Consider the following 25,117-nt stretch of genomic DNA (forward strand, 5'->3'; position numbering starts at 1 on the left):
CATATAGTATCTGTCAATGGGACACCTGCACTTGTTTGGCTGCTCTGCTCATACCCTCATGCATCTCCAGTGGTAGGCTGATGGAGCGTGGGAGAGAGCGAGAGCTGATGTGAGGTGTGGTTTTGTAGGGGTGCCAGGGATAGCACCAGGATGATTCTCTCTTCTGCATCACTAAGGATCCATTGTTAACATCTCAGGAGGGGGGGGGGATACCACTCAGTCTCAGCATAATTCTGAGTAATCAAACAATGTCTGTTTTCACACACTCATTGAAGGGGAGAGAGAATTTGATTGGAGGCTTAACAAACAATCTGACACCTTACCCCATCCTCGTTTATCCTGGGTGCAGACATTTGTGACTTCTCCCAATCTCATCTGCCCGTGGAAAGTTTGATATCATCATTGTTGGTCTGTCTGTATCCGCGGGCAGAGGAGGGAATACGGGATGGACAGACAGGTGTACAGACGTCTTCTCATTAAGTCTTTCCAGTTACATTCGTCTCCCCGTCAACAGATGAGCCCTGGTTGGATTGAAGGGGAGAGGATGCTTTTTGTTGTTGTTGTGGGAACAGAAAGCACACTGTCTGTGATTCAGATTAAGGGTATGATATATGACATGTAAAAAGCTGAAAATAGATGTAGTTCAATAAATATGACTTTTGTTACGGTAGTCTAAGCATCAAATGAACCAACATAGAAACATGATTTAAAAGAATCACTCAAATCTAGAAAGCTCACTTCCACTTCATAAATGTAGACTATTATCATGCCATATTTTGGTGTTGAAAGGTAAGAGAGGAAACACGAACCTCGTTTAAATTGCACTAACTTTTAAATCATTTGATTTCGCATTTTCCTACATTTCTGCTTCTTCATTGTTTGATTGGTACTGTCGAGGTACCTGTACCTGCCTCGTAGTGTCGCTGCAGCAGTTCTTTGGCTTTTATCACTCGGTGGAGCTTCCGTCATTCCATTTCCGTACACAAATCTTCTCAACTGATGACGTGTGCGTTGCACAAAACTCAACTTGTTTTCAGTTTCACAATAAAACCGGCTAAAGGTATTCTTCTATAGACCGAGGGTATTTTTGTGGATTGTGTCTTGAAACATAAAAGGAAAATGGAGACATTGTACCATCAAACAAATAAGTGAGTGTTTCTGTTCTCTTTCAAAAAAAGAAGACATCTAACGTAGCTCACTTGCCTTATGATATACCGCGTTACTGTAACTAGCTGGCTAGCTAACAGCATTTCACGACAAAAGATAGTTTTAACGAACCCCTTCCATTAGTGGTCATGATGTCAACAGGAAAGTAGCTAGCTAACCAGTTAATAGATAGCCATAGATCCATGACCAACAATATTTATCTATCACTACTGTAACGGTACGCCGCGTTCAGATCAACTGGGAACTCAGAAATCTTTGACTTCAGTGCGTTCAAGAATATTAGGAAGTCGGAGAAAAAACTAGCTCTGACTGGGAAACATCGTTTTGAACGGTCATCCAACTCTGAGTTCCAAGTCGGAAACTCGAGCATCTTTTTAGAGTTCCGATTTTCTGACCTAAAGATCACTGACGTCATATTCTTACCTTGTTTCGCCCCCCAAACCCGAGTTCCCAGGAGTCTTGAAAGCACCATTAATCTACTGTCTAGTTTACGTATCTAGCGTGTGTATTAAATTTCCACATACCATTGTCTAGTTCCTTATCTATTCAATAGACCCTTATCTAATATTACGCTTCCATATAGACCTCTGTTTAATATTTACGGTAGCCTAGGAATAATTATATATCTTTGTTCTCTGTCCTCTTTGATCAGGCAAATTCAGGAGGTGCAGTCGCTCATGGGACGCCTGGAGAACTCAGATCGTCAGTCTGTCCACTGTGAGTTCACTCTTTCTAAATAATGTATCTTCTGCCTTCAATGAATGTTGCAAGTGTCAACCTCCCAGAAATGTTCCATATGCACAAAAAGTTTATTTCTCAAAAATGTGTTTACATCGCTGTTAGTGAGCATTTCTCCTTTGTCAAGATAATCGATCCACCTGACAGATGTGGCATATCAAGAAGCTGATTAAACAGCATGGTCATTACACAGGTGCAACTTGTGCTGAGGACAATAAAAGGTCACTCTAAATGTGCAGTTTTGTCACACATCACAATGCCACAGAAGTCTCAAGTTTTGAGGGAGCGTGCAATTGGCATGCTGGCTGCAGGACTGTCCAACAGAGCTGTTGCCAGAGAATTGAATGTTTATTTCTCTACAATAAGCCGCCTCCAACGTCGTTTACAGAATTCGGCAGTATGACCAACTGGCCTCACAACCGCAGACCACATGTAACCAGGCCAGCCAAGGACCTTCACATCTGGCTTCTTCACCTGCAGGATTGTCTGAACCCTGCCACCCAGACAGCTGATTAAACTATGAATTTCTGCACAAGCTGTCAGAAACCGTATCAGGGAAGCTCATCTGTGTGCTCGTCGTCCTCACCAGGGTCTTGACCTGACTGCAGTTCAGCGTCGTAACCGACTTCAGTGGGCAAATGCTCACCTTCTATGGCCACTGGCATGCTGGAGAAGTGTGCTCTTCACAGATTAATACCGGTTTCAGCTGTACTGGGCAGATTGCAGAAGGTGTGTTGGCGAGAGATTTGCTGATCTGTTCACATTTCCTGGAAGCTGAAAATGTCCCAGTTCTTCCATGGCCTGCATACTCACCAGACACGTCACCCATTGAGCATGTGTGGGATGCTCTGGATCGGCGCGTACGACAGCACGTTCCAGTTCCCGCCAATATCCAGCAACGTCGCACAGCCATTTAAGAGGAGTGGGACAACATTCCACAGGCCACAATCAACAGCCTGATCAACTCCGTCTTCGCTCTGCATGAAGAAAATGGTGGCCAGATACTGACTGGTTTTATGATATCTGTGACCAACAGATGCATATCTGTATTCCCAGTCATGTGAAATTTGTGGATTGGGGCCTAATTTATTTATTTCAATTGACTGATTTCCTTATATGAACTGTAACTTTTTATATTTTTGTTAATTATAAATGTGGAATTTACAACTAGGCAGTATTTACATCTGTTCCCCTTCTCCGGTGTCGCGCTGACCTTTGAACCAAGCTGTACCCTGCCCTTCCTACTGATTGTTTTGGGAGGTGAACAGGGCGGGCAATGTTCTGTGAGCCAGGCTGGTGCCAGGGCAGGAAGCATAAGGGGTGGCAGCAGAGGGACGACCGGGAGGTCTTCTCTAAAGATAATGGTGGCAGCCAGTCGGCCGCCCAGTTGTGACAATGACATCATCTCGCATGTTAGAGGGTGGAAGGATGCAGCAGGCGTCTGAGCGAGGAGTCACTCAGTCAGGAAAGGAGAGGGTGGGGGACAAGATGGCGCAAGTCCCTTTTTAAAGGGCAGATAAAAGCTTCCCACAAGCCTAGTGTTGTTGTCACCTTGGAATCAAATGCTATCTAGAATCTCAGCAGTCTGAGAATGAAACGGGTGACGTGTAGATATCCGACTACAAATAAGAATCAGTGGCTGATTTGTCTTCATGAAGAGATGATGCACAAGGCCCTTTGTTTCAATGTGGATTAACTTCCTCTGCGAAGTTTGAGGAAGTAACATATTTGCTTTCATCTCTCTCTTGGATTCACCTGAAACCACCGGGCTATATTCCATGGTTACATGGCATAAGGAAATCTTGTCTGATTTATTAGAATGAACATAAAATGTTAAAGTTATTTTGTATAAGATTGGACTATTTGGGGAGTGAAACAACTGTTCAGGGTGTGTTTAATAGTTTCTGTCTCTGTGTGTGTGTGTGTGCGTGCGCGCTCTCTCTCTCTCCAGTGTTGGAGAATGATCTGCAGGCCAGAATCGACCAGATCTTCAGCCATTTGGAACGTCTGGAAATGCTGGCTGGCAAAGAACCGCCAAACCGCCGTCAGAACGTCAAACTGTGAGTACACAAACTGCATCGGTGACCCAAATACACCAGAGGTGGCGTGGCGATGAATGTTTCATAAAGATGGGTAGGACCGGGACGAGGTCGCAGCGAGATGAAACGGGCAGTGTGTTTCTCATCCCCTGTGGCAATGCGGCTCTGTAAAAACATTCCTTCAGCAGCCCCATCATTCACCGGCATTCCTGCCGCGTTGGGCAAGGCGTCACTTCAGAGCCGGGTAAACAGGCCCCAGGGGACAAACTGCTGCGCCCTGTCCCACAGCTCTCCTCTTATCTCTGGACAGCTACAGTACGCTGGGGCCGCAGGGCTGAGCCACGAGCAGGTGATGCTCAAGAGGAGCGGGAGAGAAGGGTGGAGGGAGACAGGCCCTCGGGTGTTTCAGCCAGGTGGAGAAGTAAGTCAGATTTGGAAGAAGGGAGGCATGTTGACTTATCTTAGTGACGATAGAAAGCTTTTATTGAGAACTAGAAGACATCCATACACAGATGTCATGAGTTAGTGAAGAAGGAGTGACTGAACCACAGTCCTGAAATGCTGGATGGGGCTGGAGGCAAAGGCTGACATTTTTACCCTCTGAGATTTCCTCTGACATTATTCGGCTGGGGGGTAAGAAGAATGTGGTCTCCGTCTGTGTCCCCCTCCGCAGGCGGGTAGACCAGCTGAAGTATGATGTTCAGCTCCTCCAGACGGCGCTGAGGAACTTCGAGCACCGTCGCTACTCACGAGAGACCCAGGACCGAGAGAGGGAGGAGCTCATGAGTCGTACCTTCACCACCAACGTCAGTAGTAGTGGCCCACTCCAAAACCACCAGAACACACTCGTCTCCCATGTAGAACTACAGTAATGTCTGCACTCATGTAATGATAACCTAAAACATGCATACTAACTCTGCTTGACACACCACAACTGGTGTAACATGGGCAATAAAACCAAAATACATTTATTAGGGGAACATTGTGTTGAGATGTTACCGGTATTGTCCCCTACAGGATGCAGACACCTCCATCCCCATAGACGAGACGTTGCAGTTAAACTCCAGCCTGAACAACGCACACAAAGGCATGGACGATCTCCTGGGCAGCGGCAGCAGCATCCTCACCGGACTCCGGGACCAGAGGGACACGCTCAAGGTGTGTGTGTGTGTTTGCTCACATACGGGCCTTTCCCAACAATGCAGAGAGAAAAAATAGAGAGAGAATGAATACACAATGAGTAACGATAACTTGGCTATGTACACGGGGTACCAGTACCGAGTTGATGTGCAGGGGTACGATGCAATTGAGGTAGATATGTACATGTAGGTAGGGGTAAAGTGATGAGGCAACAGGATAGATAATAAGCGTTAGCAGCAGCGTATGTGTTGAGTCAAAAGAGTGCAAAATGCTGATAGTCCTGGTAGCTATTTCATTAACTGTTAGCAGTCTTATGGCTTGTTGGTAGAAGCTGTTCAGGGTCCTGTTGGTTCCAGACTTGGTGCATCGATACCGCGTTCCGTACGGTAAGCAGAAATGTCTACCATTTGGGGGGCTGGAGTATTTGACAATTATCAGGGTCTTCCTCTGATACCGCCTGGTATAGAGGTCCTGGATGGCAGGGAGCTCAGCCCCGGTGGTGTACTGGGCCGTACGCACTACCCTCTGTAGTGGATGCCAAGCAGTTGCCATACCAAGCGGTGATGCAGCAAGTCAAGATGCTCTCATTGGTGCAGCTGTAGAACGTTTTGAGGATCTGTTTTTTTGTTGTTGACACTTTGCCAAGGTACACTGACCGTGACACGGCAAGGCAGGTCCCTGTATTCCCAAGACAAACCCTGGCTGACCCGGTTTCTGTCTCTGTAATGATCACTATGTGTAGTGTGTGTGTGTGTGGTGCTGGTTGTCAGCAGCAGGCTAAGTACATATTTCCAGGGAGGGGAGGAGATGGTGTTCCTGGTGGAGGCTGCTGTGGGCCTCCTGTTACCAGGGCGTCTGGTGATCAGATGGGCTGGCCGTGAGAAACGGCCGAGGGACAGACCGGGAGGACAGAATGGCTGGGTGCGGTTCCTCAGACAGCCTCTCCCTAATCAGTTGAATAGACCTTTGTCATGACCAGGCTAAATGCAGGTTATGATACGACTGTGTATATAGTATTCCCACAAACAGCAATGAAGCAGAATACCCATTAATAACTAACTTCAGCTTGTTCTTCAGGAAACAACAGCACAATCAATGGAACTTCAGCTGCTAACGTTTGATGTCTTTTCTCTCCTCTGTCTTCCCTAAATCCAGGGGACCCACAAGAAGATGCTGGATGTGGCCAACATGCTGGGTCTGTCCAACACGGTGATGAGGCTGATCGAGAAGAGGGCCACCCAGGATAAGTTCATCATGATTGGAGGGATGCTGCTCACCTGTGTGGTCCTGTTCCTGGTGGTCAAGTACCTGGGCTGACCATGACCACGTCCGCAACCACAGTTTTGCGTTGGTCTTGGACATTTTTGCACAGGAAGCCCATAAGATATGTGAACAGTGATAAAATAGGCTCGTCTTCAAAGCGGAGAGTTCCTTGAAAGTATTGGTTCCGATCGGAAGGCGAGGAATTATCTGTCTTCTAATTTCCATGGGTTTTGTCACCCACTTCTATATCAACCACTCTTTGTTTGCACCAGTAAAATGTGTGCTAAGCAAGACATACACCCCGAGTGTACAACACATTAAGGACGCCTTCCTAATGTTGAGTTGCACCTTTTGCCCTCAGAACAGCCTCAATTCATCTGGGCATGGACACTACAAGGTATTGAAAGCGTTCCACAGGGATGCTGGCCCATGTTGATTCCAATGCTTCCCACAGTTGTCAAGCTGGCTAGATGTCCTTTGGGCGGTGGACCATTAGTGATACACATGGGAAACTGTTGAGTGTGAAAAGCCCAGCAGCATTGCAGTTCGACACAAACCGGTGCGCCTGGCAGCTACTACCAGACCCTGTTCAACGGCACTTTTTTGTCTTGCCCATTCACCCTATGAATGACACACATACACAATCCATGTCTCAAAGCTTACTTTTTTTTAACCCATATCCTCCATGTATAGTGCTTGAAGTGAATTTAGCAAGTGACATCAATAAGGGATCATAGCTTTCACCTGGTCGGTCTGTTATGGAAAGAGCAGGTGTCCTTAAAGTATAGACACAGTGCAAAACATTCATTTTACTTCAAACTGAACGTAGAACCTTACAACCATAATTCCAGCTCACTGACACCTGCCAGTCATCCACATGACAGCCTCTGTGTGAAGCTGTCGGTGGGTGAGAAGGACATTTCAATGTGACTGGTTACCTTTTTTTCAAACCAATTCTCCACTTTGCTTGCCTTAGTCTCCCCTATAATGAGTTCTCCGTTACCTTGTGGATGGCATTCATTGTGGTTTCATCTAAACCATCTATTTGAAGCATCATTTTACTGTTTGCTGCCATTGTTCCCAAATGAGGATGATTCTTAAAATGGATGAAAAGCTGATGTTTTTACCTTACCTCATCACACTGCCTATAGAATACTTATGTCAGATTAATCAATACATGTATTTAGTCCAGGGAGGAAGAGGCCAGTTAACAGGGACCTGTGCCCAAGATACAGACCGATAGTGAGAACAAAACATGTATTGTTGTCACACTTTCAAAATGTAAATTATCTGGACATTTTCTTGGCCCGTCTCACAATGTTGGTTCAAATTGTAATTCTCTGGAAATAATTTTTAAAAACTTGTCTTAATCTGTCTCTGAAGTGTACATTATTGTCCATGTAATCTAGTGAATTAGGTATGGGTCAAATCTAACAATGGACATAAAGCATAGCTGAAATAAATCTCTCACTGAAAATGTCAGAAACTGTCATATAATATGGAGTTTACATTTACAACAGGATTATTTTCAAGACTAGTACGTGAGGGGCCCTAGTCTGGGGACCTATCCGGACTGTGCACAGGAACCCGTACCATCACATCTGACATGTTAGGCATTTAGCAGACATGCTTATTCAGAGCCACTGACTACTGAGTGCATACATTTAGTTCAAATACAATCCTGGGAGACCAATAAGCATGGAATGTTCCAGCAGGTAGATGAGAAACTATGGATGAAAAGTTTTACACTGAAATTAGAAATTCTGACTCCTGGTCTTGATGTACAGAGAGCTGTGAGACTACATAAAACGGAGCTCTGGCGCCATCTAGTGACAGCTCAGCATTCCATATCCAGAGGAGAGGCAAAGCAGTGTAAAATCCTCTCGCCTCATTAGCCGAGCAGACTTGTCCTCCATTCTGAAAGGGCTGCATGCAATATGCTGAGAATGAGAAATTCACTTCCCATTGCAGTTTCAGAAGCCGTTTGCCACAGTAAGTAAAGAACGCATGTCTGTGCTGGTATTTGTTACTATGTGTAATCTGCCTATAATGTACCATACTGGACATTTGTCTTTGTGTTGCTCGCAACCCTTACTCATACCACTGCAGACTACTCACTTCACCAGCCAAACAAAGTTAAGACAGACATGTAGCAACTCAAAACTCTTTATTTGCTGACGCATTATACTTAAAAAAGACATACCATTGCTGCCACTTACAAGGCAGTGCCATCACCCAATCCTCCCCATACAGGATAATAGTTCAGAAAATGCCTTTAAAGTATTCTTGTCCATCTTCATTCCTTCAGTTCTTTTATTTTTTACAGTAGCAACAAACCCCTAGAATGTTATTGGGGTTAACTACAACAATTTTATTTACATTGAGCAAAAATTACACAAGAGGAAAAACATCTTTTGAGGAGCATTTTGGAAAATAATTTAGAAATAAAACACAAATACAATTATTGCAGTATACTACAATCATACATTTGTTACATGATGCGAGAGCAGCATCTTGATGTACAGATTTCAGTGCAAGTCATTTCGATACACAACCACTAGGAACAACATGACCTTTAACCCTACAGCACTAAGAGGCTGTGACCCCCCCCCCCCCACAGTACCTCCAATAAAACTTGAGCTTCACCCAACCTCTTATCGGTGTTCCCCCACCAGTGACCATTTTAATTTCCTTATGGGCAACATTTCATTAGTCAGTAATAAAGAACATCCCTTAAATGCCCATCATATTAGAGGGATACTTCACATTGCTCAGTGATCTATGTACACTATAATGTATTACAAATTGTTGGTGAATATTACAGGTCATGAAGAGAGCAAGTAGTCATGTGAGAACATTAGATATTAATTAACAGAATTCAGGCAGTAGACTAGAGCCACCAGATTACATTACAAAGTCAAGGCTGTTTCCAGTCATGGATGTCACCCTAAACCGCCTCTTGTCCCCATCTCCCCTTTCCTTTCCCACAACACCATCCTGCTTATGGCTTCAGCCACTGCGTCTCTTTGGCTGTAAAAACAAACATTGACAGTGTGACAATCAGTTATAAAATGTGGGACAAAAAAAATAAAAAATAATTTAAACTGGGTTCCCATTCAAAACATCTTAGATTTGAGGTTGCCTCAAACCCTCCTCCACCCTGTCCAGAAACCTCAGGGTGAATGTCAGTCAACTGTTAGGAGGGGTCCATCAAAGTGCCCACAGTAAATGTCTGTTGTTTACCTCTGCACAGGCAGCATATCACAGCACCTCTGTCTGGCCAGTGGTCTAATGGTGGCCAGTCTGATGATATTCTCATCATTATCTGCTGCACAATGGTGCCACTACATCTCCCTCTCTCCATTTTTACTCAGATGTTTAACCAGGCCTGCTCTGGCCAAAACACCCTCCTCTGATGTGGACACATGGCTCTAGTGAAGGTCTTTCTCAGGAGCCGTGGTTAGGGGGGTGCTGGAGGTCCTGCCCTGAGAAGATGGGGTGCAGGAAGGGGTGGAGCTGTAGTGCGGCTGCCGCAGCTGCGTTAGAGTGCCGAGGGGCGAACAGCGTTGGGTAGAGGGATGAGTGTGGTATGTGGTGGAGGGCTAAGGGGCTGTGGTGATGAAGTGCTGAGGCTGGGATTATGTGTATGGGCTGGCCAGAGAGGAAGGCCGTGTGGTGGGCAGGGATCAGTCCAGCGTGTCCCACTCCCAACTGGTGGCCCAGAGTGTGGCCTAGAGAGTGTCCCAGGTGAGACAGGGAGATGGGGGTGAGGTGGTGCTGGGGGATGTGGTGGACCTGGGCTAACTGTGGGTGCGGGTGGGGTCCGTGTGGGTGGATGCCCATGGCTGCAGCCTGAGCAGCATGGTGCTGCTGGATGAGGTGTTGTACTGTGGTGATGGAGGTAGCCGAGGCTGCAGACACAGCAGGCTGGTGGATCTGGATCATCTGCTGCTGGGGGGGAGGGGGTGCCGGCTGCAGATGGTTCGCTGCTGCAGCCATGTTCGCTGCAGCCTGTGCTGCTGCGGCTGAGGGGAAGGTCTTGATGTGCTTGGCCAGGAGCTGCTGCTGGATGTGCTGCTGGGCGGCCTGCTGCAGCTTGCCGTACTTCTCCATCTCCTCTGGGGTGAAGGTGATGGGCTGGCTCTCCAGCGGGGCCAGATCGTCCTCCTCTGCCTCCACGCCCATGTCCTCTTCCTCCAGGCTGGGCGGGGGGTAGTTGGGGTAGGCGTGCATGGGGGGTGGCTGCTGATGCATGTCGGGGATGAGGGACTCCATCATGGGGTTCTGGGAGGGGTCCTGTCCCGGGTCGCCCTGGTATGGGGGCATCAGCATGGAGGGCTCCTGATGGAACAGTGGCCGGGGCTCATGAAGAACCCGTGCATCCAGGGTGAGGTGGCGGGCTTCCTGGACTACTACTACCGTCTCCACCTTCTTATGAGCTGGGGGAGGCGGTGGAGGGAACTCCCGGATGGGCTCCATCAGGATGACCTCTGCCACGGCATCTGAACCTTTCCCTGCTGATGACTTCTCTCCACCATCGGGCCGGGTCAGGGGGATCGCAGGGAATTTCTTCCCTGCCTGCAGCTTACCGAACAGGGGCAGCATGGACTTATTGCCTAGAGCTGGAGGCAGTTTGGGCCCAAAGTAGCCCGATGGCGGGTCCTTTATCTTGGCGCCAGACTTGGTCCCTGTGGTTGGGACATCAGATCCCTTCCTGGACTGGATCTTATCCAGAAGCTGACGGGCGGTGAAGTGTGAGGAAGAGTTCCTCTGGTCTCCTCCTTCTCCCCGGGACCCCCCTGCCCTCTGGCTCTGGGAGCTGCTGTTGCGGTTTGGGGCTCGTGACGAGGCAGAGCGGGGGGACTGGGAACGGTAGATGCAGGAGCGGTTGAAGTCTCGGCGCCGTGTAGCGCTGTCTGCCCGGCCCCTGTGGCCCCCCTGGCCTCCCCGACCCCGGTGAGGGGAGCCCTTAGTAGAGCTGGAGGAGCGGCTGGCTGAGCTGTGGCTGCGGCTGTAGCTGCGTCTCCACGACCTGGCGCTGCTGCTGCGGCTCCTGCTGCTGGAGCTCCGAGAGCTGCTCCGGTGCCGCCGCTGGTGCCTCTTCCTGCGGCTGTGGCTGCGTGAGCGGGAGCGAGAGTCCTCCGAGGACGAGGAAGAATAGTGACGTCTTCTGGAGCGCCGCCGCCCGCCGCTTCCCCGTCGATCGTACTCGGAGTCAGAGGAGCGTTTAGAGTGTCTCCGGTGGCGGCCTCCGTCACTGTCGTCACTGTAACTGTCTGAATAGCTGCGGCTGCGCCGGCTGTAGGCGCTCGAGGAGCGCTCCGAGCTGCTGGAGTCTGACTGGCTACGGGAGGCCTGGCCGCGGTGCCGCCGCCGGCTGCTCCCTCGCCCGTCTCCCCGATGCGACGAGCGGCTTCGGGAGCGGCCGGAGTCATCGCTCTGGTGCCGGCGCCCCTCCCGGGGCGTGGACCTGCGGCGGCTGGATCGGGAAGCTGAGCCTCCACCTCCTTCCTCCTCACTCTCACTGCTGGGTGGTCTGCCTGGCCCGGGGCTCTTCTGGGCCGAGGAGGAGCAGGAAGCGCTGGGTGGGGCGCTGGGGTCTGTCTTCAGACGCTTGGTGCCGTTGTGCTCCTCAGAGGCCTTGGCCTCATCAGAGCCTTTCCCTGCCCCACCTTCCTCTTCCCCGGACTTCTGAAGTGCTTCTTTGGCTGGTCGTTTCCTCTTCCCAGGTTCCGCTCCTGTAGCAGATCCTGTTCCTGCTGGTGCTGGGGGAGCACTAGAAACCGTTGCGGCTACTGCTTTATCCTCTTTAGGCTTTTCCTTATCACCACCACCACCACCTCCTTCCCCGTCCTCACCTTTGTTTTTGCTCTTCTTTCGTTTGTGTTTTTTCTTCTTTTTGGTTTTCTCTCCTAGGATCTCAGTTTCCGCATCCCCGTCCACTATGGCTCCCTTCTCTTTTTCTTTGCGCTTGGAGCCTTTCCCAGATTTCTTATGCTTCTTCTTCTTCTTTTTCTTCTTCTTGGCTCCGCTTGTGCTACTCTGTAGCTTTTGTTCCTCAGTCTCCCCTTGGGAACCTTCTATTTTTAAGGAGGGCTGCTCCGTACCAGTGTTGTCAGTGCTGGGCCCAGGGGTGTTGGTGGCAGCAGCAGCATTCCCCTCATTGACTGCAGCAGCTGCCTCAGGATTGGTTTTCTTCTCAGCTCCTTCAGCGGGCTTGGAGGACTTTGCTGCTCGTCCAGCACGGCCCCCTTTGTTGCGGGACAGTTTGAAGTCGAAGTACAGGGGGTTGCAGCTGTAAGAGAGGGCGGGCTGAGCCTTGGTAAAATCCAGCAGCTCCGAGGGCCACTGCAGAGTGGTGCTCTCGTCTTTGCTCAGGACCAGGAAGAAGGGGCCGGTGGGGATTTTGGGGCCCGAGTTGAGCTCTGGGACTGGGGTCTCCTGCTTGCTGCCTGGTACTGGGGTAGGGGCCATTGTGGGAAGGGGGTCTGTTAAGCTGGCAGAGGCCTCTTCAGTCTTCAGTTTAGGTGATGTGGGAGTGGGCTCTGTGACTGGAGTCTTCTCTGGCTCCTCTGATTTGCACTCAGTAGCTTTTGGCTGTGTCTGCTCAGAAATCTCTACTACCACCTTCTCGGTCTTCTTCACTTCCTTCTCTTCCACCTCTTCATCTTCTTCTTGCTCCCTGATCTCACACTGGTCTGTGGCCTTCATGAACACCAGGAACTGGAAGCGGGGTTTGACTCTGCAGTGGGTTGGTGGGATGTAGTGGTAGTACTCAGGCTCCTGGCCGGCCCAGCCTTCCTCCTTCTTCATCATCATCTTCAGCTTGTTGAGAGTGGAGGCTAGGGAGGCGCCATCATCTTCTTCCTCCTGCTCTGGTTGTTCTTGATATAGTTGCTCCTCCTGCTGCTCCTCCTCCTCCTCCGGCCCTGCTGTTCCATTCCCCCCTCCTCCTCCCTTGGGGCTCTCGGTGCTGCAGCCGGAGGTCTCCTCCTGTCCCGCGGCCTTCTCCCCTCCCTCCTCCTGTCCCCCCTCCTCCTCGTCATCCTGATGGAGTTTAGCGAACACTGCTGCGACCGTCTCCAGTTTCACCGGGGGTTTCTTGGCGAAGGAGAAGGACACGCTGACCTTGGAGGCCCCGGCCGGGGATGAGCTGCTCTTCCCCAGGGAGAAGCTGACGGTGGGGGCTGGTTTGGGGGAGGCCTGACCCCCACTGCTCTTCTCCTCCCCTGACAAGCCCTCCATGGCAGTGTCTGCAGGGGGAACATACTCGGGGGTTACAGCACTCCCCTCTTCACCCTTCTCCCCGTCTACTGCCACGGTGGTGGGTTTGAACATGGGACCACTTCCAGGGGTACTGAAACAACGATAAAGAACATATTAAAGTGACGTGTTTCATGTGTTATGCGTTTCATCCAGAACACATTATTTTAAATTATAATTCTTCTTTGCACATACATCTGCAAACACTGCACTGATAGGAAGTTGCAGCTATTAGACTGTTAAACAGCCATCACTAGCACATTAGAGGCTGCTGCCTATAGACATAGACTAGGAATCACTGGCCACTTTAAGGAATGGAACACTAGTCACTTTAATAATGTTCACCTATCTGGCATTACTCATCTCATATGTATATACAGTGAGGGGAAAAAGTATTTGATCCCCTGCTGATTTTGTATGTTTTCCCACTGACAAAGAAATGATCAGTCTATAATTTTAAATGGTAGGTTTATTTGAACAGTGAGACAGAATAAACAAAAAAATAATCCAGAAAAACGCATGTCAAAAATTGTATAAATTGATTTGCATTTTAATGCGGGAAATAAGTATTTGACCCCTCTGTAAAACATGACTTAGTACTTGGTGGCAAAAACCTTGTTGGCAATCAGAGGTCAGATATTTCTTGTAGTTGGTCACCAGGTTTGCACATATCTCAGGAGGGATTTTGACCCACTCCTCTTTGCAGATCTTGGCAACTTGAACCTTCAGCTCCCTCCACAGAGTTTCTATGGGATTAAGGTCTGGAGACTGGCTAGGCCACTCCAGGACCTTAATGTGCTTCTTCTTGAGCCACTCCTTAGTCCTCTGAATCATTCAGATGTTCATTGGCAAACTTCAGACGGGCATGTACATGTGCTTTTTGACCAGGGGTACCCTGCGGGCGCTACAGGATTTCAGTCCAACACGGCGTAGTGTGTTACCAATTGTTTTCTTGGTGACTATGGTCCCAGCTGCCTTGAGATAATTGACAAGATCCTCCCGTGTAGTTCTGGGCTGATTCCTCACCGTTCTCATGATCATTGCACCTCCACGAGGTGAGATCTTGCATGGAGCCCCAGGCAGAGGGAGATTGACAGTTCTTTTGTGTTTCTTCCATTTGCGAATAATCACACCAACTGTTGTCACTTTCTCACCAAGCTGCTTGGCGATGGTCTTGTGTAGGTCTACAATCTTGTCCCTGACATCCTTGGAGAGCTCTTTGGTCTTGGCCATGGTGGAGAGTTTAGAATCTGATTGATTGATTGCTTCTGTGGACATGTGTCTTTTATACAGGTAAGAAGCTGAGATGAGGAGAACTCCCTTTAAGGGTGTGCTCCTAATCTCAGCTCGTTACCTATATAAAAAAGACACCTGGGAGCCAGAAATCTTTCTGGTCAAATACTTATTTCCCCCATTAAAATGCAAATTAATTTATAACATTTTTGACTATCTCACTGTTCAAATAAACCTACCATTAAAATTATAGACGGATCATTTCTTTGTCAGTGGGCAAATGTACAAAATCAGCAGGGGATCAAATACTTTTTCCCCTCACTGTACTGCATTCTATGGTATCTTAGTCAATGAATAATGTTTACATATCTTGTGTTTCTCATCTAATATGTATATACTGTATTCTATACTATTCTACGTTATCTTAGTCCGTTCCGCTCTGACATCGCTCATCCATATGTATATAGTCTTAATTCAGTCCTACTTAGAGGTGTGTGTATTGGGTATATGTTACGTAATTTGTTAGACATTACTTGTTAGATATTACTGCACTGTCGGAGCTAGAAGCACAAGCATTTCGCTACACCCGCAATAACATCTGCTAACCCAATCACGTATATGTGACCAATAAAATAAAAATGTGATATTATTTATTGTGTTACAGTTTCCACTTCAGCCAGGAGAGGGCAGTTGAGTGTGCAGTATATACTGTAGCATGTGCTCACCGGTTCTGCTGTTTCCTCTGCTCAGCCAGCACATGCAGCCTGCGTAGCAGCTTCTCCTGCTTCTTCCCACCCTTCCGGGAGCGTGATGACACGTTTCTCGCAAACTCCCTCTGCTTCAGCTCCTTAAGCCTCTGCAGCAGCACACCAAGGGCAGGATGGCGGGAGAGGGAAGAAAGGGGGAGAAAGACAGATTGGGTCAGAAGGAGAAGAAGATGGAAGAGGGAGAGAAAGAGAGCAGTTAAGGATTCCTGCATCCACAGTAAGGTCAATGGTGCAGCAACATCATTCAACAAGACCATTTTATATCTGCAAAGCCCTCTCCACTGAGAGTGTCTGGGATTTAAGGCTTGGGGTTTGTCTGAGCTCGTGTACACGGTGACAGTATACCCAGTGTGTGGAGGGCTGTAGCAGCGTGGGGGTAAGCGGAGGTCCTCCTCACCTGTTTATGAGCGTGGTCGTACGAGTTGATGTGGTTGTCAAACTCTTGGTGCTTCTGGTACTGTTTCTCACACAGCTCACAGTAAAAGTTGGCCCGCAGGTCTTCCAGGGCTTTGGCGATGGCCTTCTCCTTTTCCACCTGGTCCTATTGTTGGGGTCGAGGAGGGCGGGGGGCGGAGACAGGAGATGTGAGTGACATTGATACAGATTAGAGATGGATTGATGAAATAACATCCTGAGATTAGAGCCTGTATAATCTGGTCTTTATTCTCCTATCATAGGGCTTGAGTAATCCACAGGAAACTCTATGGTTGTTTATCATTGAGGTTAAAAGTCCAATAACCGAAAGAAATCAATCACATAAGGTAACAAAGCGTACAAGGATTGTGCTTGCGGGTTGTTTTTATACAGTGCATTCGGAAAGTATTCAGACCCCTTCCCTTTTTTTGAAAATGTTGTTACATTATTGCCTTATTCTAAAATTGATTAAATAATTGTTTTCACCTCACAATCTACAAACAATACCCCATAATGTTGTATTTTTTTATTTAATTAAAAACAAATTGCACATGAATTAAAAACAGAAATGCCTTATTTACAAAATTATCCTTGAGGTTTCTACAACTTGGAGTCCACCTGTGGTAAATTCAATTGATTGGACATGATTTGGAAAGGCACACACCTGTCTATATAAGGTCCCACAGCTGACAGGTCCCTTAGAGAAACAGTGATCTCCATCATTCTTAAATGGAAGAAGTTTGAAACCACCAAGACTCTTCCTAGAGTCAATCAATTGAAGGGGCAGCAGGTAGCCTAGTGGATAGAGCGTTGGGCCAGTAACTGAAAGGTTGCTGGATCAAATCCCCGAGCTGACGAGGTAAAAATCTGTCGTTCTGCCCGAGCAAGGCAGTTTAACCCACTGTTACCCAGGCCCCGATGACGTGGATCTCGATTATGGCAGCCCCCCCGCACCTCGATGTTTCAGAGGGTCAAATGCGTTCCAATTGTACAAGATTCTCTGGTCTGATGAAACAGAGATTGAACTTTTGTCCTGAAAGCCAATCGTCACGTCTGGAGGAAACCTGGCAGCATCAATCTGTGGGGATGTTTTTCAGCAGCAGGAGGGATCAAGGGAAAGATTAACAGAACAAAGGGCAGAACAAAGTTTCTGGAGCATACCTGCATACCTGCTCCAGAGCACTCAGGACCTCAGACTGAGGCAAAGGTTCACCTTCCAACAGGACAGTGACCCTAAGCACACAACCAAGACAACAGCGAAGACAACGCTCCCCATTCAACCTGACAGAGCTTGAGAGGATCGGCAGAGAAGAACGGGAGAAACTCCATAAATACAGGTTGAGGCTGTAATCGCTGCCAAAGGTGCTTCAACAAAGTACTGAGTAAAGGGTCTGAAAGAAATGTGATATCAGTTTGATATTTTTCATGAATTTGCAAACATTTCTAAAAACCTGTTTCTGCTTGTTGTTAGGGGGTATTGTGTCTAGATCGATGTGGGACATTAAAAAATCTATTATTTTTTTTAGAATAAGGCTGTAACGTAACAAAATGAGGGAAAAGCCAAGGGGTCTGAATACTTTCCAAATGCACTGGCATATGCCATTTTCGCAGATATACCGGTAACCCGCTAAAATAAATCATTTGGCACATGCATGACAGTACAAGTGTTCCATTGACTGAGCGTCTGTCTGTGTTTATCTCATATATTCAGAATCTCACACCAGCACAAACAGCAACTCCTCACATGAAGTCATCCAATTTTCTCCACTAGAAAGAAGCGCAAGTGAGTGGGAGATGAGGAACAGGAGAAGCTCTATGATTCTCCAAGGCCGATTTTACTGCATTGAGACACAGAACGGCAGCAGAATCTTAACAAGACAGGGCTATGAGTCACTGGCACAGGAGAAAAGCAAGAAGGTATGTAAATGCAGGAAACAGGGTCACCTTGAAGCGAGTGAACGAATGCTAGTGAGAGATTGTTGAAACGAGGACCTTGAGAAGAGAGGCGTATGTACGGCTGGACTGAGTTAGCTTGTAAGGAGAGTCTCACCTTGTATTTCTGCTGTAATTCCTCTGTGACTTCCTTCTCCACCTCCAGCACTTTCCTCTTCTCTGTAGCATCTTCGGCAACATCCAACTACACACACACACACACACACACACAGGGTATATGTAAGTTAACAAACTCGCTATGAACAAACTAAAACAGCACTCACAAATACACAGACCCATTTTACACATGGATATTTTGCGAGCCACTGACAGTGTCTTACCTCCATCTCCATGCGTCCCATCCCCATGACATCATATTTGAGGATGATGGGCACGGGGTCGGTGCGTCCTGGGGGGAGAGAGACAGAGAGAGAGGGAGGTGAGGCTCTGACACTGGGACGGGGGGACAGCTCGGGGACAGCCTGCCTAAAGAGCACAGGGTGCTGGGGTTAGAGAATATTGCCTTGAAGTGCAAAGAGACCAGAAAAGCTACAGTGAACCAAAAACCAGCCATTCTCACAGCTTACCATAGCCACCAGGCACGGCACAGCTTAAGTACCCTGACTACTTCTCAGCTGGGTTCTCTTTTCTAGAAAGACGCATCCAAATTGCTGCACTGATCCTAGTTCTGAGACGTAACCAGCAGAGGCCATATGAGCAGTTCAGAGACGTCCATTTTGATAAGGGAGGGGGAGAGGACAAGGAAACGGAGGGATAAAGTATACTGGACAAAAACAGTGGCAAGGACAGGGTTTAAGCCTGTATCTGTCGCAGTCTCTCCGTGTCTCCCTCCAGTCTCAAACTGCTGAGCGTAGCCTCTCTCCCCCCTCCCTCCTCCAGTACCGCAGTCCGTTTCAACAAGAACGCCAAGTTTACCAAGGACAATACTGCCGGAGGGGCTGGCTGACACAGCTGCTACAGATTACTGAGCAGAACACCACTGCGACAACATAGTACAGCCTCCCCATCACCCGGCTCTGAACTGCCCAGTGACTGACCCCACAACCCTCTGTACTGTCCCATAGGAGACCCAGCCTCTGCTCCCCCTCTACCCCAGGCCTCTCATCATGGCCCTGGCCTAACAGCCTCCCCCTCTTTCCCTCAGTCTACTTAAGCTATGTTACGTAAGCTGTGAAAAGAGCTAGATCAGAAGGAAATTAACTTCAGAAAAATAAATGAACCAACCAAAAACAACCAGAAAACAGAAAGAAACAGAAAAAGATCAAAACTATGTTGGAGATTTGACACGTAATTTAGCTTAATCCACTCATAATCAGCCAAACGAAGCAGAGAGAGAGAGTAAATAAAGGACAAGCACTGAACTACAGCGGAGTAACGTCACAGGCCAGGAATTGCCATGGTGACATTGCAGGGGAGGGGATACTTACCTAAGAAAATAGGGTGTGGGGTTGGACAGACAGGGGTTCTCAAAACAAAAAAGGCACAAAACAGAATTTGGACAAGTCTGCTGCAGCAGTGGCTGTTGGTTGGCAGCCAGGTTCACAGTAAATCAGATAAGAGTCCAATCAGCACTTCAGTTTGGTTTCAGTTTTTTTTTTTCTCTCCTTACTTCAAGATTACGTTATGATCAATTTTAGACTCAGTTTATACCCTTGGGCAAGAGTGACTATGAACATTTTAAAAAGATGCTTGTCTATAGTTAACAGGGCTAGGAATGAACAAATCCACAATCAGAAACAAATGACGGCTAACTATTATTACCACATAGCACAACCTATTAGCCATATTAAACTGGGTGGTTTGAGCCCTGAATGCTGATTGGCTGAAAGCCGTGGTTATCAGACCTTATACCATGGGTGTGACAAATTATTTGAACTGCTCTAATTACATTGGTAACCAGTTTACAATAGCAATGAGGCACCTCGGGGGTTTGTGGTATATGGCCAATATACCACAGCCAACAGCTGAATCTAGGAACGCTGTGTTGCGTCGTAACTAAGAACAGCCCTTAGCCGTGGTATATTGGCCATATCCCACACCCCCTTGTACCTTATTTCTAATCTACATGCCTCACTTGCGAGGAGGAGAGACCAGTCTCTCATTCGGAAACTAAAAGAGCAGGTTTGGTTTGCATCTTAAATCATGTGATAACTAATAATGTTAGGGCCATAACGACATTATGGTCTGATCGCATAAAACCAGATATATTAAAAGGGCCTAGTGATAACAGTGACTAAGGCCTTGCGTGCCGACTGACTACAGTCTTCTATTACAATGGAAGCCAGCGTGATAATCAGCATTGGCATAACAGGGCAGCAGCATAGGCTTACATACCTAATGTATTCATTAGTGCCAGAATACAGATGTGAGACAAATTCATTCCTAGCCCATGGGGCAATTTTTATTTTATTTGAATCCTCTGTTAACATCTGTCTGTTCTCTGAATTGTTCTTGTATCATTGTTATGGTCACAGCCCAATGGTATAATCCTAATTCTTAAATTATAGCCGCATGTGTATCAAATAAGGGCCTGTCTGGACTCCAAACCCCACTACAGTGTCTGTCTGCCGGTTGGACACATTAAGGCAGGGTGGAGGGTGTGACGCAATTGCCAAATTGAGCTCCGTACCGCATCGCCGTGTGCCCCTCATAATTTTGGAATAATGTTGAAGGCTCTGAATAGCTCCGCATTGACATGATTGATTGACAGTAGGTGGGAGGTCCTGTATAAAAACAAACTCACTTCCTCAATAACAGCTCTGCTCCCCGAAGCGCAAGAAGTACGACTGTCCTGACCTGCGCAGAGGCCGTATCACCATAAATGCTGCACTGTCAATGCAGATGTCCAAATGACAATGCAGCGCCTATTCTACCTGATCATTAATTACACCCAGGTCTAAATCAGTCCCTAATTAGAGGGGAACAATGGAAGAAGAAAAAAAACAGTGGAAATATAGCTTTGAGGTCCAGAGTTGAGTTTGATGGACCGAGACTATTAGAGTGGATATTGAGCAGTCCAACCACAAGGGGGACTGCTTGAGACCAGCCCACGGACAGACAGACAGGCCACTGCAGTAAAGCTCTCCACCAATGGACCAGTTCCCTGAGAACACGGGGGAGGAGTCACAATCCAGGCACCTAATCTTCATGAAATACGATTTTTTTTTAAATTTGTTTTCACAATTACAGAAGATGTCCCCAACTATAACCATTTTTAGAAACACAGTGACAATACCTTCAGCATTACCCATTCCAGTGGACAACAAAGGGACCGGACAAAAAAGTGTGCATCTAAATCACAGTGTGAATCACAAGGTAAAAAATTCAAATAAAAACTGAAAACAAACAAAATGAGAATGTTTCTAAGAGTAATGGAGATGTATATACATGATAATATACAAACAGCAGAATGAGTACTAATACTGAGAGAGAATTGAAAGCCTATGTAGCATTGGTGCTCTGATGACAGGAAAACAACAAATGAAAGAAATGGGAGGAAAAAAATGAAACAAAATAAAAACAATTCAACCAGGGGGGAAAAAATAACATTTACCACTAAGTTTACCATCAGCACAACATGGGCAGGATCAAATCGCTGTAAAAAAGAAACACCAATTGGTTAAGCAGGAAGATTCGAGGCACATAGAGAAGGGCGAATGTGGTGGGGATGGGACTTGGGGAGGGGGGGGGGTTAAAGCCCTCCTCTCCTCTCTTCACTCTTGGCCCTCCAGGTGCTTACAGGGATCTCCTCTCACCACCACACTCTCTCCCCCACCGTCCCAGTCCTGGCTCTTACTACCCCAATATCCCATGAGTGCCTGGACCCCTTGTTCCTCTCTCCTGTATGTCCCATATCTGTGGTAAGTAACTCCCAACACCCCTCACTCTTCCTTCACCCTACCCCAAAGAATGACAGCTAGAGCCAGCAGTTGGCTTCAATAACATCCCCATCAGATAAGAGCTCTGGGTGAGTTGAGTTGGACTCTGTTCTTCAGGGTAGAAGATGATTGTTTAAACAGCTGAATCTGAGGACAGATCCACTTGGAGCAGGAGAACAGGGCGAGGTTCCCTGTCCGGCTGTCCTACAGATCATGCTTTAAATGTAGCGTGTTAAAATATCTATCTATCGCATCTGGTACAGTAAAGAGGAATGACCATGCGTCATTTGATACGAGCATGCAACCAATCAGCTGCCCCTGACAACAGAACACCACTCGACACACAGCCACCATTCTCCCCTCTGTCAGCCTCACAGACAGATGTTTGTCTTGTCAGCCTGGTTCGCCTAGATTCCCCCAAATCCCCTCACTGTCAGCAAGCTCAGTTTGGGACATGCTTACCCCCAGGACGGTGAACATAGACAGGAAATGTACCTGAAAAGGGGGGCCACAGGGCTTTGAGCAGTGCTTAGGAGACTTGGTCTAGCACTGTAAGTGTGCAACAACAGGATAACAACAGTCAAATTATTATTTAGAGCTGAATTTGAAGTACTCCATGGAGCATATGAAGGGTTCTTTGAGTGTAGCACGGTAGCCTATACAGAGCACTGCTTAAATCCCCAGATGACTGACAGTCCAGGCAGGCAGGGTTGAACCTCTGGGACAGGCATGCTGTGCAGGGGAGGAAGGCCAAAAGGAGAGGGATGATGGGTGTGTGTGACGTTGGTGGACATGGGAGGGAGGGGCAAACACATTTTGGGTGAAGGAGGGGGGAGTGAGGTTTTCCCTGTAAGTTTTCCCTAGGGCCCCCGCGTCAGTGACTGACACACCCAAATACACACGTCTCAGTCCCATATGACAACCGCACGCATACATACAGTACACACTCACTCCACAGGTTTGAAGGTAGATACAGGCGGATGGGGGGGTGGGGGCTACTCTGCAAGCCATTCAAAAGACTGAGCCGTGGTCACAACCAATCAGAACCCCCAACCATGGCAGCCACGGACACTCAAAGGGAAAAACACAAATCTAAAGAGACTTGGAGCTGGTGATTCTACAGGATGTGATGCAATCTTTTGTTACTAGGATCTACCTTGATTTTAATTGGATTTTGGTTGGGTTTTTCGTACTTGGAATCAAAGCACTGTAGGTACTTGTGAGCAGATTGTGAAAAGTGAAATAATAGTTTAGTGGTTTATAAAGCCAAGAGGAGGAAGCTGAGAGAGGCCAGTATTAGCCTACGTTGTAAAGGGCGGTGTTACATTGAGGTCAATTGTAGAGTGGGAGAAACACACACACACACAAACATACACACAAACATACATACATACATACATACAGAGGGAATCCAACAAACCTTACCTAAAAAAGGGGCAAAAAGAACAAAAGAAGAAATAAGAACAGAGTCAATACAGTGAAAACTCAAAGCACAGGGGAAACATTGCTATCAAGTCAAACAAGCTTCTGTTCTGACAGGAGGGGAGAGAACGAGTATTATTATTATCATCATTAGAATATGATCCCACAGATTCATTCTATAGTGATGTGATGGCGTGATACGGTGATTGTGTTATAAGTCCACTCCGGAGTAAAGTAGATGACCATATTTGTCCACAGTTGTTGGGTTCAGACACAGGACCATTCAAATCCACAACAATTGGACATGCAGGCAGGCTAGCGCCAGACAGACTCGTTTACCCACAGAGCAGAGGCCACTGCTTACATAACCACACTGTACTGACACCATGCAAACAGCAACAACACAAGAGCTACACTCCAACTTAAACATTTTACATTGGAGTCATTTAGCAGACGCTCTTATCCAGAAGGACTTACAGGAGCAATTAGTGTCAACTGCCTTGCTCAAGGGCACAGATTGTCGGCTCAGGGATTCGAAACCTTTCGGTTTCTGGCCGAACGCTGTTAACCAGAAGGCTACATGCCGCTTAGTACATAAGCCGTAAACATGTATAGATTATCACATCAAACACACAAACACAACCCCCTTTATTCGCTAGACTACTGACAACCAGACAGCAGGTCCGGTTTTAAAATGCATATTTAAAAACAAAACACCCTGTACTGTCTGCCTCAATCCCGTTATCAACGCATCAGAGTCATGGGTCACCGCAGTGCTTTCACTCAGACAGGTAGTTCCCAATGTGCCCTGTAGGAGGCAGTGTCCTGGACTGTAGGGCCTCTGGCTGGTAACTGGTAACAGAGAAGTGGATTGAAAGCCCTACATGTCCATGAGCAGAGGAGAGGTGAGAGCGGAGAAATACCAGGAACCCCTGCCAACCTCCTTACAACCAGTCCCTGGCATTAGCCTCAATCCACCATTCCTCATGGGACAGCGTTGAGACCCTCAGCAAGCAAGACGCCACGCAGCGGCTGTGTTCTCTTCAAGGCCAGAGATGACGAGTCGTTGACACAAGTGTAGCAACGTCCTCAAAAAGCTCCTTAGCATACGAGAGCGTTGTTGGTATTACATTTGCCGTGGCTGCTGTGTGTGTGTGTGGCATTCCTCTGTGTGACTGTTGTGTTTAGCACAGTGCTGCCAAATGGGAGGGTGGGATAGATCCCCAGCTAGACGAGCCATGGCTAAACACTACAGACAGAAAAACAGACACTAAAAGAATGCAGTGTGCCCTGCGCTACGTACACTACTCGCCTCCCTTAAAACAAATAGCCAGCTGACCTGATTGACGCAGGTCTTAACTCAGTGCAGATCCTCATGTTGCACCTGAGGCTACTACTGCAGGGAGGCAGGAAGTCTACAGTTGCATAAGCAGCATTGTAACGGCATCCTCCTCTAAAAGCAAGTATAAAAACAAGGTTCTCTAACACGGGCCTATTTATCCACTTAGTAAGACGTTAAGATGCAAATGTAGCATTCGACACATTGTTACAATCACCTGCTCAGGGTGTCAGACTGAACAAGAGGACAAGTCCCCAGTAGTGTACGGTTTTGAGAGGGAGAAGGCATCCAGGCACTGTGTCCCGGTTGAAAACAAGACTTGTGTGTTAGGAGACAGAGAATGAGCAGACTGGGACGTTTCCCATTAGCGTGTTGTAATCCAGATGCTTCCTGCTGGGTGGGCAGGGAAAGGCTGGCGTGACTAAGGGAACGGGGCGAGAGAGAGGAACGATGGAGGGATGAGAAAAGGCTGGGTGAAAGACGGGTCCGGGTTGTGTAGCT

General features: G+C 47.5%; 2 protein-coding genes across 14 annotated transcripts in view; one reads left to right on the plus strand and one right to left on the minus strand.

The window, feature by feature from the left end:
- Positions 1 to 966: 966 nt before the first annotated feature.
- Positions 967 to 7,723, plus strand: LOC135554068 (Golgi SNAP receptor complex member 2-like). The gene is made up of 6 exons (XM_064986088.1): positions 967 to 1,148; positions 1,820 to 1,884; positions 3,857 to 3,965; positions 4,618 to 4,750; positions 4,962 to 5,102; positions 6,240 to 7,723. The coding sequence occupies exons 1-6, from the start codon at positions 1,120 to 1,122 to the stop codon at positions 6,399 to 6,401; spliced, it is 639 nt and encodes a 212-aa protein (XP_064842160.1). The 5' UTR covers positions 967 to 1,119; the 3' UTR covers positions 6,402 to 7,723.
- A 772-nt stretch (positions 7,724 to 8,495) lies between these two features.
- The window catches only part of LOC135554070 (G patch domain-containing protein 8-like), a 37,172-nt gene continuing 20,550 nt past the window's right edge, over positions 8,496 to 25,117 (minus strand). For 5 of the 13 annotated variants that reach the window (XM_064986090.1, XM_064986102.1, XM_064986098.1 and 2 more), the window contains 5 exons: positions 18,298 to 18,365; positions 18,075 to 18,161; positions 16,008 to 16,151; positions 15,569 to 15,699; positions 8,496 to 13,704 (listed from right to left, as the gene is read on the minus strand). In XM_064986090.1, coding sequence (XP_064842162.1) covers positions 9,795 to 13,704; positions 15,569 to 15,699; positions 16,008 to 16,151; positions 18,075 to 18,161; positions 18,298 to 18,365 — 4,340 coding nt within the window. In that variant the 3' untranslated portion in view covers positions 8,496 to 9,794. Of the gene's footprint in view, positions 13,705 to 15,568; positions 15,700 to 16,007; positions 16,152 to 18,074; positions 18,162 to 18,297; positions 18,366 to 21,212; positions 23,281 to 25,117 lie in introns of all 13 variants that reach the window. The other 8 variants (XM_064986091.1, XM_064986094.1, XM_064986092.1 and 5 more) reach the window with 4 other exon arrangements.

The sequence above is a fragment of the Oncorhynchus masou genome, chromosome 14, assembly GCF_036934945.1.
Source record: "Oncorhynchus masou masou isolate Uvic2021 chromosome 14, UVic_Omas_1.1, whole genome shotgun sequence".
In the NCBI taxonomy this organism is placed as follows: Eukaryota; Metazoa; Chordata; class Actinopteri; order Salmoniformes; family Salmonidae; genus Oncorhynchus; species Oncorhynchus masou.

Coding starts and splice junctions, on each gene's coding strand:
- LOC135554068 (XM_064986088.1), top strand. CDS start 1,120: ATGGAGACATTGTACCATCAAACAAATAA. Junction 1,149..1,819: donor TTGTACCATCAAACAAATAA/GTGAGTGTTTCT, acceptor CTCTTTGATCAG/GCAAATTCAGGAGGTGCAGT. Junction 4,751..4,961: donor GTCGTACCTTCACCACCAAC/GTCAGTAGTAGT, acceptor TGTCCCCTACAG/GATGCAGACACCTCCATCCC.